Source organism: Sceloporus occidentalis, unplaced genomic scaffold, assembly GCF_023333645.1.
Source record: "Sceloporus occidentalis isolate IW3139 unplaced genomic scaffold, rSceOcc1.0.p SCAF_524, whole genome shotgun sequence".
Taxonomy (NCBI): domain Eukaryota; kingdom Metazoa; phylum Chordata; class Lepidosauria; order Squamata; family Phrynosomatidae; genus Sceloporus; species Sceloporus occidentalis.
Window position 1 is genome coordinate 1 of NW_028317504.1, and position 15673 is coordinate 15673.

At 55.4% G+C, this 15673-nt stretch overlaps 2 protein-coding genes across 3 annotated transcripts; both read left to right on the forward strand.

Annotated features, from left to right (window-relative positions):
* Positions 1-913: 913 nt before the first annotated feature.
* Positions 914-9055, forward strand: LOC149271408 (G protein pathway suppressor 2-like). Of its 2 annotated transcripts, none has more exons than XM_089507467.1 (11): positions 914-1011; positions 1317-1533; positions 1743-1855; positions 3109-3188; positions 5012-5091; positions 5692-5860; positions 5944-6030; positions 6271-6350; positions 6431-6523; positions 8819-8890; positions 8972-9055. In XM_089507467.1, exons 1-11 carry the CDS (start codon positions 914-916, stop codon positions 9053-9055), a joined length of 1173 nt encoding a protein of 390 aa, XP_089363593.1. The 2 variants fall into 2 exon arrangements, with proteins under 2 accessions (XP_089363593.1, XP_089363594.1); XM_089507468.1 differs by having other exon boundaries at positions 914-1007; positions 1424-1533.
* A 1759-nt stretch (positions 9056-10814) lies between these two features.
* On the forward strand, positions 10815-15142 carry LOC149271409 (Y-box-binding protein 2-A-like). Its single transcript, XM_089507466.1, has 9 exons — positions 10815-10914; positions 11253-11316; positions 11500-11533; positions 11744-11833; positions 11968-12255; positions 12353-12456; positions 12605-12773; positions 13514-13579; positions 14981-15142. Exons 1-9 carry the CDS (start codon positions 10815-10817, stop codon positions 15140-15142), a joined length of 1077 nt encoding a protein of 358 aa, XP_089363592.1.
* Positions 15143-15673: the final 531 nt, after the last annotated feature.

A 15673-nucleotide genomic window follows, 5' to 3' on the forward strand; every position in this document is an offset into this window, starting at 1 on the left:
GCCCCGTGACCCCCCCCCCGGCTTCCCGCATACTGCCCCGTGACCCCCCCCCGGCTTCCCGCATACTGCCCCGTGACCCCCCCCCGGCTTCCCGCATACTGCCCCTTGACCCCCCCCCCAGCTTCCCGCATACTGCCCCGTGACCCCCCCCGGCTTCCCGCATACTGCCCCGTGACCCCCCCCGGCTTCCCGCATACTGACCCGTGACCCCCCCCCGGCTTCCCGCATACTGCCCCGTGACCCCCCCCCCCCGGCTTCCCGCATACTGACCTGTGACCCCCCCCTCCCCGGCTTCCCGCATACTGCCCTGTGGCCCCCCCCCCCGGCTTCCCGCATACTGCCCTGTGGCCCCCCCCCCGGCTTCCCGCATACTGCCCTGTGGCCCCCCCCCCCCGGCTTCCCGCATACTGCCCTGTGGCCCCCCCCCCCCCCGGCTTCCCGCATACTGCCCTGTGGCCCCCCCCCCCCCCGGCTTCCCGCATACTGCCCTGTGGCCCCCCCCCCCCCCGGCTTCCCGCATACTGCCCTGTGGCCCCCCCCCCCCGGCTTCCCGCATACTGCCCTGTGATTTCCTCCCTCCCGGGTTATACGCATACTGCCCCCCTGAAACCCCTTCCTCTGGTACCCGCATACTGCCTCGTGCCCCCGGCTACCTGCATACTGCCCCGCGATTCCCCCCTGGCTACCTGCATACTCCTGACCCCCCCCCCAGCTACCTGCATACTGCCCCGGTAAAGCTTTAACGGCGTGGGAAAGGGTTGTATTGGGGGGGCGGTAATTCCCCCCGTTGCGCTTCTCCCCCTCCCCCGCGTGGTCCGGTCCATCTGCAGCATAGATCACGCGTGTCACGTGTACCAGGGCAGTAATACCGTTGTCTTTTTCCACCCCTCCCAGCTCCTATTATTGCCCCACCATGCCGGCTCTTTTGGAGAGACCCAAACTCTCTAACACCATGGCTCGTGCCCTCCACAGACACGTGATGATGGAGCGCGAACGCAAGAGGCAGGGTGAGTGTCTGCGAGGCGAGCGCAGTGTGATCCTTCATATATTACCTGCGCATGTATCAGGTATGCAAACAATTCAACTGGGGGATACTGCAGGCGGGGGGGCGTGTGTGCGGTGGGATCATGGGGGGCAGTGTATGTGCACGGTGGGGGGGCAGTGTCTGTGCGTGTGTGGCCGGGGGGGCAGTGTCTGTGTGGGTGTGGCGGGGGGCCGACGGGTAGTGTGGGTGTGGCGGGGGGGCCGTGGGGCAGTGTCTGTGTGGGGGGGCGGCAGGCAGTGTATGTGCGGGTGTGGCGGGGGGCGGCGGGCAGTGTGTCTGTGCATTCGTGGCGGGGGGCTGGCGGGCGGGGGGCATGTTGTGGGCGCGGGGGGCCGGCCGGCGCGGGGCCCTCACTGTGTACGTGTCTCCTGGTCACAGAGGAGGAAGAGGTGGATAAGATGATGGAACAAAAGCTTCGAGACGAGCAGGAGAGGAGGCGGAAGAAAGAGATGGAGGAGCGCATGTCCCTGGAGGAGACCCGCGAGCAGGTAATCTGCTACGGGGGGCCGGCGTCTCGGGGGCCCGGCAGCTGCTCCTCGTTCCTCTATTCTGCCCCCTACCTCTCCCTCCTCCCCGCCCCCTACCTCTCCCTCCTCCCCCTACCTCCTCCCCGCCCCCTACCTCCGCTCCGCCCCTTACCTCCGCCCCGCCCCCTACCTCTCCCTCCGCCCCCTCATGACTTTCTATCTTCCTACAGATCATGAAACTCCAGGATAAGCTGAATTCTCTGCAGGAGGAGAAACACCAACTCTTCCTACAACTCAAGAAAGTCCTCCATGAAGAGGAGAAGAGGAGGCGGAAGGAGCAGAGGTGATGGGGAGGGAGAGCATGTGCCCCGCCCCTACTGTCTGTCTCTGATCTATACATTATACAGGGGGCCAGGTCACTGATTTATCTATACATTATACAGGGGGCCGGTCACTGATTTATCTATACATTATACAGGGGGCCAGGTCACTGATTTATCTATACATTATACAGGGGGCCGGTCACTGATTTATCTATACATTATACAGGGGCCGGTCACTGATTTATCTATACATTATACAGGGGGCCGGCTCGCTGATTTATCCATACATTATGAAGGGGGCCGGTCACTGATTTATCTATACATTATACAGGGTGCCGGTCACTGATTTATCTATACATTATGAAGGGGGCCGGTCACTGATTTATCTATACATTATGAAGGGGGCCGGTCACTGATTTATCTATACATTATGAAGGGGGCCGGTCACTGATTTATCTATACATTATACAGGGGCCGGTCACTGATTTATCTATTCATTATACAGGGGGCCGGTCACTGATTTATCTATACATTATACAGGGGGCCGGCTCACTGATTTATCTATACATTATACAGGGGCCGGTCACTGATTTATCTATACATTATACAGGGGGCCGGTCACTGATTTATCTATACATTATACAGGGGCCGGTCACTGATTTATCTATACATTATACAGGGGGCCGGCTCGCTGATTTATCCATACATTATGAAGGGGGCCGGTCACTGATTTATCCATACATTATACAGGGTGCCGGTCACTGATTTATCTATACATTATGAAGGGGGCCGGTCACTGATTTATCTATACATTATGAAGGGGGCCGGTCACTGATTTATCTATACATTATACAGGGGCCGGTCACTGATTTATCTATTCATTATACAGGGGGCCGGTCACTGATTTATCTATACATTATACAGGGGGCCGGCTCACTGATTTATCTATACATTATACAGGGGCCGGTCACTGATTTATCTATACATTATACAGGGGGCCGGTCACTGATTTATCTATACATTATACAGGGGGCCGGTCACTGATTTATCTATACATTATACAGGGGGCCGGTCACTGATTTATCTATACATTATACAGGGGGCCGGTCACTGATTTATCTATACATTATACAGGGGGCCGGTCACTGATTTATCTATACATTATACAGGGTGCCGGTCACTGATTTATCTATACATTATGAAGGGGGATGGGTGAATGCGCGTTTGGGGAGGCCGCTGGTAATTGGTGTCTTGTTCCTTTTGTTCGGTGCAGCGATCTAACGACCCTGACATCGGCTGCCTATCAGCAGGGTATGGTGATGCATACCGGGGCCCATCTCATTAACATGCAGGGTAAGTGATCTCCGTGGCCGCGCAGGGCCATGATGGTCCTGCAGGCTCTGGAGGAGTGGGCCAGACTTGCAGCTGAATGGCCTGGCCTTGCGCATGCTGAGCCATGCTTGCTTAATGGTGATTTGATTGGGTCAGTGAATGCTGCCGCGCCCCCCCGGGGGTTCCTGAAGCAGTTTCCACCTACGCTGCTTTACCGGCCCAGTAGGGGAGGCCTGGCCGGCTGCTGTGGTTATAAGGTTAGGCTGTGTGACGGATCGCCTAAGCTGTGAGCCTAAAGTCCGTATGGTAATAAAATGTAATAACCTCTTTTACTCGGGGACACAGGATGTCGCAACCGTGAAATCCTTCCCTCATTAGTTTCCGGCGTGCCAGACGAATAGCCCTGTGAAGGCTCGGATGGAGCAGATCCGTGTCCCGGAAGGGTTCTGGAAGATGTCCGCCTGGGAGGAAGGAGCTCACCTGTGGCGTTTGTAGTAATGTCCTTCAGGATCAAAGCCAAAGGAGTTCCTCCTTCCAAACGGGGAGCCGGTGGTTAGAAGTGGAGTCCCCTGACCGACGATGGAGCCATAAAGGGAGAAGCTGGAAATCTGGCCAACAACCGATCGGGTCCAAAGTAGTCCGTGATTTGAAGCGGGTTCAGAAAATTCTAATCCATGAGACCCCAAAACAACCAGGGCCAGCCTGGGCCATTGGTGGTCGGAGAGCAGAAGACACGCGGAGGCGGAACCCTGGGCTGGTAATGGGAGTGGCAATCGCTGGATCCACGTACACCGTCCTCCTGAATGGCTGGAGAGTCATAAACCGGATGGGTGCAGGCTGATTGAGGATGGGGTGCAGGCTGATTGAGGATGGGGTGCAGGCTGAGGTTAACGTTGGGGGGGGGTCTCCTCCAAAATGCCCAGGATGGTAAGCACGAGAACGAGGATACGGATGCTTGGGAGGCCGTGTCAGAGATGGAGTCTTGGGATGATGGTGGAGCGTTGTCCGGGGCCTGCAGAACGTGTGGCTGGCCTTCCGATTTAGCCGAGCGGATGGGAGGTTTGCAGAGGGCCCCACAGTATGGAGTACAACCTTTAGAGCCCTTGGGCCACAGGGCCTGGTGTAGGCTGCGGAACAGACGCCCCATCCTTAGAGGTAGCGGATCCGCCACCAGAGGTCCTGAAAAAGAAAATCCCATGGATCTCCTGCTTACCTGTAGGAAGTGGGTAACCAAGATTAACCTTCCAGGTGTCTGGTGGGAGGAGCAGCGAAGCGAGGAGCGCGCCCGCTCCGTGGAGTGGAGGAAGGCAGTGTATCTGTAGAAGCTGCGTACGTAGCCTGGTCTCGCTCGCTCTCGCACGAGACCGGCCAGCTGGGAGAAGAGATAACCGGCGCTGGTGTCCTGGAAATGAATGGTCACTAGGTGGCGATCACGCGTCACCAGTGGCTGACATGGCTAGTGAGGGGCCCGCCAATCAGGGCCTGAAGGGACTAAGCGGTCTCTTCCCCGCTTGGATGGGCCAGCAGCCAAGGAGAGGAAAGAGCCGTACGTTGGCTTAACAAAGAGGAGCGAAGCAGCCTCTTAGAATCTGCAGGGTCCCAACCTGCTTCTATCACAGGGCAGTAATAAAAATGGAGCTTGCTGACGGTGGGTGGGGGTAATATCCCCGGGGAGAGGGGGGCAAGACACCTGGAGATCTCTGTCCAGTGTTCCTGGTGCGCGACGGCCGTACTCGGCCCCCTGGGGCCGGTTGAGTTCTCCGCCCGGGGTTTGTATGATTCCGTGTTCTCCGCTGTCCTCCTTGCCTTGGTTAACGTGCTGCTTCCCTCTCGTATTCCGCTAGGCAGCCCAGGGGCTAATTCTCGGCACAGCTCCCTCATGGCGGATCGAGCCAAGCAGATGTTTGGACCTCCAGTGATCTCGGTAAGTCATCCCTTCTGTTTATTGCCCTAGGAGGGGGGTAATCGAATGAATCTTTATGACCAATGTTCCATCTCATTTTTCTTAGCTGGCGTGCGCAGAAAATTTCTCTTGTGCAAAAAGTTTCACAGAGCAAAGATTTTGTGCGCTCGATATCCGCGCCGCGTAAAGTTTCAAAAAAAATATTATTTTTTTCTTTTTTTGGAAAAAACTGTTGTGCGCACAATTTTTGGACGTGTGCGCTCTCTAAAAAAGCTATGTGCGCGCGGCTTAGAGGGAACACTGTTTATGACCCTCTGAAAGACTCTGTACTTGCACCTCCAAGTGGCTGTTTTTCTCCAGTGGCCCCGCTTGGGTCGTGGGGTAAATCTAGTGAAAGGATTCTGATTGGTCCGTATGTGTCCTGGGTGTGAGACGCCAAGTAAAGGGCATGTCTGCTAGTCCTCTATGGGTTAATCAAATAATGTTCGATAAAAGGGGGCTGCGTTACAAATATGGCTATTACCAGAAACAGCGCTACTGTGACTTTATGGTTTATAAACGTACCTCGTGCCTCTTCTCCTCATTATCCCTCCATCTGACTCCTCTCCCCTCTCTCTCCAGAGCCGTCACTATTCCTCACAGCCGTCCTTTAGCCCAACAGCCGCCGAGCACGGCCAGTACCAGACCAGCCAATCGAGTCACAGCCCGTACACTGTAAGCCAGTCGCAGCACAGTTTTGGGGCGGGCCAGGCCGGGCCTGTGAGTTATGCGGGGAGCCAGCCAATCAGAGGTCAGTTCACAGTGCTTTGCCTCCTGTTGTGTCCTGGTGAGCTTCTACCTGCGCATGCATTACCGTCTCGTCTCTCTGCTCAGGTGCGTCTGCCTTCCAGACCATGCAGTATCTCTCCCACCAGCAGCCCGGCTATACCGTGCACGGCCATTACACCGGCGCCCACGCAGGTGGGTGACACGGGAGAGTCTCCGGCTCTCCCCCCCGTCTATCTTGCTCCGTTCTGTGTCTGCGTTGTAGTCCTCACTGGGAATAGTGTGAGAGTGGACGGCGGTTTTATTGGCATCTCAAGCATCCATGATAAAGGGAACGAGGGAGACCATCTCTCTGGGAACGAGGGAGACCATCTCTCTGTGCTGTCTGCCGCCGTCGCCTTTCTCCTCACGCGCCTTTTCTGTGACCCCTTGCAGGGTTTATGCCCCCGAGCAGTGGGATCCCCCTCCAGAAGCAGCTGGAACACGCGAACCAGCAGTCTGGATTCACCGACTCTGTGAGTATCCTCTTACTGCGAACATGCGCCGCCTTTCTGGGTTTAATCTGTTCCTCACCGCCTTCCTAATCTCTCTGCAGTCCACGCTTCGTCCCATGCACCCCCAGGCTCTCCACCCAGGACAGACTCTCCTCCCTGCCCCACAGATCGCTGTCCCCATGCAACCGTCTAAGGTAAGAGCGTCTGCCAGGCCACACGCATCGGCTCTTACCGTACCGGCTCGTCACCCGTCCACATGGGCAACCGCCTGGAGTCCATTTCCATTTCATTCATTTTTTTTTATGTAAAATCGGTAGTAATGAATCTGCTCTGAAATAATCCACGGTTCAAGCAGGTGCTTCTCGGCTCGCCGTAGAGGCAGAGACCGCAACCGCCCCGGCGTAGCTTCTGGACTGGAAGGGGCCGCGTGCTGGGTGTTTACCCCAGTGGACGTCGGTTTTTGTTTTTCTGTCATTGATACCTTAAGGGTGTCAGTTGTGTCCGGCGCGGCGTTATGACATCACCGGATTCCTTGCCGGATTCAGCGGTTCGCGGGAACTGGAAGCTGCCTCCTCGTCTTGAGTCTTAATCCTTCTAGTCAGATGCTCAGAATCTTAAGTAAGGTCCAGGTTTCTTTAGCAGGAATCCTCAGATTGTTGATCGTGGGCCTGGCTAGGAAGGATCTCCTAAGACTGCGCCCTGGAACCTGTATGTCTCGCTCCCAGAAGATGGCTCTCGCTCGGCCGTTCGTTCCGCCGGACCCCAGCCGGTGTTTCGGGAACAGGTCTTCGTTGTCTCCAGATGAGACGCTCCGGTTCTTTGTTTCTCCGAAGAGCTCCCCGAGGTTTTGGATGAACGCAGAAGAGTGGGGAGTCCGAGGTAGCGGCTTCCTGCGAGTAACGCTCGAAAGACTCCGGATTGGTTCCTGCGTCACAAGAACGTAACGCCCCCCCCCCCCATACTGCGAGCAGAACCTGAGTGAACGGCTTCGCCGAGCCTTTGCCATCCAGTTCCAAACATCTGGGGGGGGACTAACCGCAGCTCTTCATGTCCCAGACGGGCTCTATCTGGGGACAAACTATCGCTTCCAGGACTCCTTGTTCTTCTTTACAATGAACGAAGCCCTTAATGGAGCTCTACGTTTAGGGTTATTGTGCTGGAGAATACGTTTGTGACGCATCAGATGCCCCACACTGGTATCGCATCGCACGTATCTGCCTGTACTCAGATTCTGACCAAATCCCCAACTCCAGCCCTAAGCGCGCGCGAGGAAGCTCCGTGCGGTTCATAGGAATTAATATTTCTCCACATCGGAGGTCGGGCTTTTTGGTCGCAAGTCCTCCATGAAGACCTCTTCTGACCAGACCTCTCCAGGAGGTAGGTGGGTGTACAGGATCCCGCCGTTTTCTGCCAGTGGCACCGTCGGACCCCTTCCGCTTGCGCAGTAAGCGTGATGTCTTTCATCTGCTGCTTTCCTTGGTCGACCTCTGCGCCTATGGTCCTCAGCATCGGGGGTCTTGGTGCTCGGACATCTGGAAGCCCCCCGTCTGCCTGGGAGAGACCTTGCTCATGCAGTATCTTGGGTCTTGTGGCTGCTGAATGACTTTTGACGTTAAACTGTCTTCAGCAGCCTCCCCTGGTTGGCGGCTCCAGCGTTTTATTCCTCCCGCACGGCTGTTAATGATTGTGTTTTATCTACATATTAAGTGACTTAGTGTTTGGAGTAATCGTTTCGTTATTACGCCGATAGGGCGGCCGCCCCAAACATGGATCCCGTGGAGATTTTACTTCTCTCCTATCACTTTGCATTTTGCTAAATGATAAAAGAATTAATGTCTGTTTGTGAAAGTGTTGTTACAGTGGTTTTCGCACAGTACTGTGTGTGTGTGTGTATCTATATATATATATATATATTTTATTGTGAGAGTGTTGTTACAGTGGTTTTCGCACAGTACTATATGTGTGTGTGTGTGTGTGTCTGTATATATATATATATATATATATAATTGTGAGAGTGTTGGGTGTCGGATTCAGAAGGCAGGGTAGGGTGTATGTTGCCGTTAATCACGCGTGTAAAGCGCTCTTCCGAGCCATCCGACACATTGTGATTCGGTCCCTCCGCATCATGATACGTTACGAAGGTCCAACCCCCTGAGCAAGCCCTGTATAATGTATAGTTTGATCAGCGAGTTGGCCCTATATAATGCATAGCTCAATCAGATGTCCCCAGTCAACTCGCCCGTTGAGTTATACATGATCCAGGGCTCTGGCCCTTCATATTGAATGGTAAATTGAGCGTTAAAAGCACGATTCTCCGTTTAGTGAATAAACGTGTTGCCCGTATCCCCCATAATGCTCCTGCTAATTCATATTTTTATTTGCCCCTCCAGTGACAGGAGAAACGCCCCATTCCCTCTTCTCCCCCAGACCCCCGCTCCCCCGTCTCATTAACCCCTTATCTCTCCTCCTCCCACCTGTTCTCTCTGCAGTCTGCCCTGCCATACACTCACCCTTCATGTTCCGCCTCCCCTGGAGGACTCCCCGCTCCGCAGCCTCACACGGTAAGGCCCCGCGGTGTGACTGGCTTGTGCGTGTCGGGGCAGTTGTCACTTTGTATTTAATGGCGGCTGTTTCTCTTCCAGTCCGGCTTCCAGGCGTCTCCTCAGCAGAATCCTCGCCTCCCCTTCATGCAGCACGGCCAGCCCCAGCGCTTCTACCACAAGTAACGGCAGCGCCGGCCCACGAGGAGCGGCCCCGTCAACGATCTTCTGCGGCCCCTTCCCAGTTGTTCTCCTGCTTTCCTGTGGCTCTCAATAAAGTTAATCGTGTTCAATTTGTCTCCAGAGTCTGTCGAACGCTAGGCCTGAGCTTATTTATTGTTTAATATAGCACTGTCATACTCCACAGTGCTGTACAATGTATTATTCATATAGCGCACTCATACCACAGTGCTGTACAATGTGTGTTTATATAGCGCCCTTCATATACCGCAGTGCTGTACACTGTGTGTTATTTACATTGGGGGCGGTTGTATCGGGGGTAAGGAGCGATGGCTGCCTGAGCTCCTCTCTGCTGTGTGACATCATCGGGAGACCCCCGCGGCGGCAATGCGAACGCGGTATACCGGAGGAGCCGCAGCCGCGTTACTCTCATTCTAAACCTGCTCAGGATGCTAGAGGACAACCAGAGAGCGCATAAATGGTTAATACACAGGTATGAGGCGTGGGGGGGGCGGCTCACAAAGCACGTAAATGGTTAATACACAGGTATGAGGAGTGGGGGGGGAATCGGGCTCACAGAAGCAGAAAGCACACAAATGGTTAATACACAGGTATGAGGAGTCGGGGGGGCGGCTCACAAAGCGCGTAAATGGTTAATACACAGGTATGAGGAGGCGTGGGGGGGCTCACAGAAGCAGAAAGCGCATAAATGGTTAATACACAGGTATGAGGAGGCGTGGGGGGCTCACAGTAGCAGAAAGCGCATAAATGGTTAATACACAGGTATAAGGAGGCGTGGGGGGCTCACAGTAGCAGAAAGCGCATAAATGGTTAATACACAGGTATGAGGAGGCGTGGGGGGGCTCACAGAAGCAGAAAGCGCATAAATAGTTAATACGCAGGTATGAGGCGTGGGGGGCTCACAGTAGCAGAAAGCACACAAATGGTTAATACGCAGGTATGAGGCGTGGGGGGGCTCACAGTAGCAGAAAGCACACAAATGGTTAATACACAGGTATGAGGCGTGGGGGGGCTCACAGTAGCAGAAAGCACACAAATGGTTAATACACAGGTATGAGGCGTGGGGGGGGCTCACAGTAGCAGAAAGCACACAAATGGTTAATACACAGGTATGAGGAGTTGGGGGGGATTGGGCTCACAGAAGCAGAATGCAGACAAATGGTTAATACACAGGTATGAGGAGTCGGGGGGGGGCTCACAGAAGCAGAAAGCACACAAATGGTTAATGCACAGGTATGAGGTTACCTTCCCCTGTGAGGTTGCTGATTGGTTCAGGCAGCAAGTTCTGCCCCGGGCTGCCTCACCCGAGCTGCAGGGGGCGCGCTTTGCACAAACGCGTCTCTCCTAGGTGATACGGAGACACGCCAATCGATCAGCACACAACATTAATACCTGCTCAGCCATGAGAGCCAATCCGCCGCGGAGTTCGTCCGTCCAATCAGCTGCCTGGGTTGCGGCCTGTGCTCGCGACTGGCGGTTCCTCGCAGTTCATTTGTATTTCCCGCCTATTCCAGACCAAGCCAGTCACGAGGCAGCAGGGCGGGAGTGCATCTCTTTAAGCCAATCAGGAAACGCAGCGCTTTAATTGACGTTCCATAGAGCCAATGTAAAAAGAGAATGTTTTTTTTTCGACGATATATATAAAGATGGGTTGACAGGTGTTCCCGGGCTCTCAAGAACAGGTGGGGGGAGGGGTCAACTGGAATACTATACCGGCACCGAAATCTTTAGCTGCACCGCGAGCATGACCGAAGTGGATCCCGAGCCGGTGGTCCAAGCGGAGCCGGCACCGGAGGCCCCAAAACCGGCGGTGGCCCGGAACCAGGCGGACAAAAAAGTGCTTGGTGAGCGGCTGGTTATGGGGTTACCCCGGGGCAAATTCGTTATCTGATTTCCACCCCCCCGGGAAAAAATGACTTGTGGTGCCCCCTCCCTAAATTACCGTTACTGTCTGTACCCCCCCCCCGGTGGGGTCACTAGCGATGCTCTCTCCCTAAATTACCGTTACTGTCTGTACCCCCTGGGGTAACAATCGCTACAGCCTCTATTGCTCCTCTTGCCCAGTCTAGGGGGCTAACAATTGTTACTGGCATCCTCGGGGGGTGGGGGGTGATCCGGCTGCCCTCCCCGGGGGTATTTACTGCCTCTTGCCCTCTGTTATAATAACGTGGTTTCTTTGCAGCCACCCAAGTGCAGGGGACCGTGAAATGGTTTAACGTGCGGAACGGCTACGGCTTCATCAACAGGTAAAAGGCTGCTGCCAAGGGGTTAATCACCGGCCCGTGCGGCTTTCGCAGTGTAAGCTCCGGGGGGGGGGCCCCCCGCTGGTGGTGGTTTGGCGCCCCCCCCCATACCCCCCCCCCCCCGCCCACTGGTGGCTGGGCGCCGTGTCCAGGCTGCTGTTCTCACCCTCCTCTCTCTCCTCACAGGAATGATACGAAGGAAGATGTCTTTGTTCATCAGGTGAGTGTCCGCGTGACCCGCGTGGGGCGATATCTGGGGTAATACCAGCTCCGCCACATGCTTCCTGCCCTCTCCCTTCCACGAGATCAGCCTCGCAGCCAGCATGACGGCACAGGTGGATTAGCCCGCTGCCGGCCCCCCGATCCGGTGCCCTGGGTAATTGTTCCGTGCGCCCCGTTGGGGATTAACCCTTTCTGCATGTGTCTGCAGACCGCCATAAAGAGGAACAATCCGCGGAAGTTTCTCCGCAGCGTTGGGGACGGCGAGACGGTGGAGTTCGATGTGGTGGAAGGAGAGAAGGTGAGTGTTTGGGGTATGTCTGTCGCCAGGGTTACCACGTGTAGTGGCATTTAATGCGAGGTGCCCCATGGGAGCAGTCGGCGTATCTCCCTGCGCGATTATTCCTCCCCAATGAGCTACTGAAATGTCTTCAGGGTGCGGAGGCGGCTAACGTGACCGGGCCGGGGGGTGTCCCGGTGAAAGGGAGCAGATTCGCACCCAATAGAAGACGGTTTCGGCGGCGCTTCTATCGGCCACGGACGGACACCGCGGGAGAGTCTGGGGGCGAGGGGGTGACTGGCGAGCAGGTGAGCGAGGGCGAGCGGGCGGAAGCCTCGCCCCAGGACAGACCCCCCCAGCGCAGACGCCCACCCCCGTTTTTCTTCCGGCGGAGGTTCGGCAGAGGACAGCGGGGTCCGGCTCCGCAGGACCAGACTGCAGAGGTGGGTGCTGGTCACGCTGTGGCCTCCGTTACCACGGTGATGGGCTTGGGCCCCGTTGCCTGTGTGGTAGTCCGGACACGTTCCTTCTCATTTATAGGACGCGAGCCAAGCGGAAGCCAAAGACTCTGCGCCGCCGACTGCCCAGCCAGGGGATGACCAGCAGAGAGCGACACCCCGCAGGTTCCGGCCGAGGTTTCGCAGGTAATGTATAGTGGTAGCAAGCGCACTGAAGTGTGGGGGGGCAGCTGGTTTTTTGGGGGTGCCGGGGGAGGGGTATTTATGGATGCTGCCGCCTGTGCAGGAGACTTGTGTTCCTTGGGTCTATTTGCTGATCTCTCTTCTCGGACAGACCACTTCGCCCTCGGCCCCCGCCCCAGCAGGCCACAGAAGGGGGCGACGGGGAGAGCAAGCCTGCCTCGGACGGTGCGACCCGTCCAGAGCCCCAGCGACAACGCAACCGCCCGTACTTCCAGCGCCGCAGGCGGCAGACCTCCGCCCCACAGCCAGGCTCGGCCCCGGTGAGTTTGAGTAAAGACTCGTCTTCAAAACATGGCGGACGTTCGGCTCCGCGACTAATGTGGCTTGTCTGCAGGGCGATGAAAAGAGCCAAACAGAGCCCAGTGAAGGTCCGACAGAAAGTGGCCCCCCGATGCCCCCTGCAGAGGCTGATGGAGCGCACACTGAGGTGAGACCCAGTCCTGTATCCTACAGATAACGGCACCAGGTCTCTGCATTAAATACAAACCATGCACTGTTGGCCTGTCCTGATACTGCCCCCCCCCCATCGCTGCCCCGGGATGTATAGGTGACCGTGTCCCTTCAGGCGCCACACGATACGGGTCCCCGAACAGTTATTGCGCGGTTGGGCCCTCCCTGCTGCTGGAAGGGTTTGGGATGAGAGAAGGACCGGGAGGGTCTGTCCAGATCCCGCTGAGATAAATTACTCCCCCTGCTGGCTGATCTGGCACCCTGCGATGAGCAGCTCAATGGAGCCATCGGTACATGAAGTGTGAGTGCCGGAGAGATCCGGAAAACTCTAACTGGGGGCGAAAAGAAAAAGCACCAAAGACTGTTTAGAAGCAGACGAGCGATAAATCCCCCCCCCCCCCCCTTTGAACCGGTGGTGTTATATAATTAATAAAATCCAGTATGGGGTTATGAAAAATGCAGCTGTGGTGGAGGGGTTAACCATTATGCTGTATTTTTGCTGGGTGGCGGAAGCTCATGTGAATGGTTCTATTTCAGACTCCTGCCCCAGAGGCCGGGGTGTCGGATTCCCCGGCTACTGAGTGACCCCGTCATTGGCACGTGGCGTGTGGCGCAGGTACGTGAGCGCCTGAAAGGTCACCCCCCCCCCAGGTGTGAAGGAACGCAGCCCATCTGCCCCTGCTCTTCTGTTAAAGGGGGGGCACGGTGCTCCTTGCCGTAGTACCCCCCCACACCCCCGCTCTCGGTAATCGCTTGTTTTTCCTGTTTCAGGTGCCGTATCCGTTTTATAACCACACGGGACTGAGTGGATCACAGCGATAGATAACTTTATGAGGTGGGGCCCCGGGCCCCGTCACCGTGTGCTGCCTTATTTGCACTATTTTGGAGATTTGGGGTTTGTTTTATGGCACAGTCTGGTGTGACAGTAAACATCTAATGGCAAGCTATTGTGTCCTGTGGTTATTATTGTGGGGGAGGGGGCCGGGTGGGGGTGGTACATATCTGATGCCCCTGTACAGGTACTTAATGTATAGTGTGTATACAGGGAGTGTGCGCTCACTTACTGGGCAGTCTGTCTGTGACACCCCCCCCCCCCCCCGCAGAATACGGACTGACCCTGCTGCTGCTGCCACCCGCTTCCTCCAATGGTCAGTTACTCGAAAATGCTGCCAGAGCTGACCCTTTTGGTAAAAGGGCCATTTAACCCCTTAAGCACAGGGCTGCCGTGACCGCTTCCTCGGGTTTAGCTGCCGTTTTCCTCGTTTGCAAAACCCGTAAATTATCATTTTCTTTCCTGACAGGAATTTCTTCAGATCCCATCATTTTCATCAAATCGTCCAATTTACTGTAAAAAAAAAATAAATAAAATGTGAAAGAAATGCACTTTGTATGAGTTTTATTTGAACGATCTTGCTGAATACACGCTGCACTGAGTTTAGGAATAGCCATTTTTTTTGTGTTGTGTTTTGCAGGTTACAGGGCAGGAAGCACAAGTAGCGTTTTTCTGACCTTCTAGCAGGCTCTGTTTCCTCATTGGCTGGAGGGGTGCGTGGACGCTGTCGGTGCATTTGCCGCCATCTTGGGAGGCTGAATAGAAACCGGGTTTTGCCCAACGTTTACATTTCAAGCTCAAATCCGACCGCCACCCATAGCTCCTCCCCTTTCTCATTCATCCTTCCCCCAAGCAGCAGCATACCATTGGGATGCGTGTGTGGGGGGGTGTAAGACTTTTTTAGCCAAACGAAGAGTTCTCGGATCAGTCCGGAACCTTATTCATTGTTCGGGATGGTTGGTCAGGATGGTTGGTCGGGATGGTCCATCAGTACTCTCGGGGGGGGGGGGGGTTGTTGGAAGGGTTCCATATTTTTCTCCCTAATCCGGGCTATCACAAAAGCACTGCACAGAAGGGGTGGTTTCATTGATGCAGAGGGGCAATAAATACAGAACGGGGGCAATATATACAGAACGGCGTCTCTGAGGTAAGAACTATCCACCCTGGATTCGTTGACAATAACAGAATTGGCACAAACCAAAACGTGGCTGCGTGGCAGTGAGAGCCGAGCCGGTCGTGGCCAGGTACCCGTCTTCACCCTCGCCACCTGTCTTCACCCTCGCCACCTGTCTTCACTACCTGCCCTCATCCTCCCTTCCTGCCCTCGCCCTCGCCCGCGCTCCCTGAGCCCTGCATGACTTCGGGTGACTCAGATACAGCCGAAACCTGTGGCCCCCCTGAGACTTGTTTGAATAACGAGATAAACCCATCACAAACTGCACCGGTATAACTCTCATCACACAGCAATGCTGGCAAAACAGCTGTAAAAGAACAAATAAATCCTTTAGTGCGGAAAGAAGCTGCAGCTCCAGAGCTGCCCCCCCCCCCATGGTCCGGGGTCTCCCTCCTTTAAAGGGGGTCTCTGCCTGTCGCCGGATCCCACCGAGACAGCTGTCCACGTATAACTTATATAATTTATATAATTTATTCCCACAGCAAGAAATATACACATATTTATACACGATGGATACACAGGTCCCACGCCCCCCCCCCCGGGCTCTCTCACCCCAGGCTCTCCTCCCTCTCACCCTGCACCCCCCTCCCACCACCCTGCGCTGCCTCAACAGGGCAAAAAGCAGAAGTCCGGGGTAACGGTGATCCAAGATGTGTCTGCCTGTCCGCGTATCACGTTAATTCATTGCCACAGCAAAAAATATA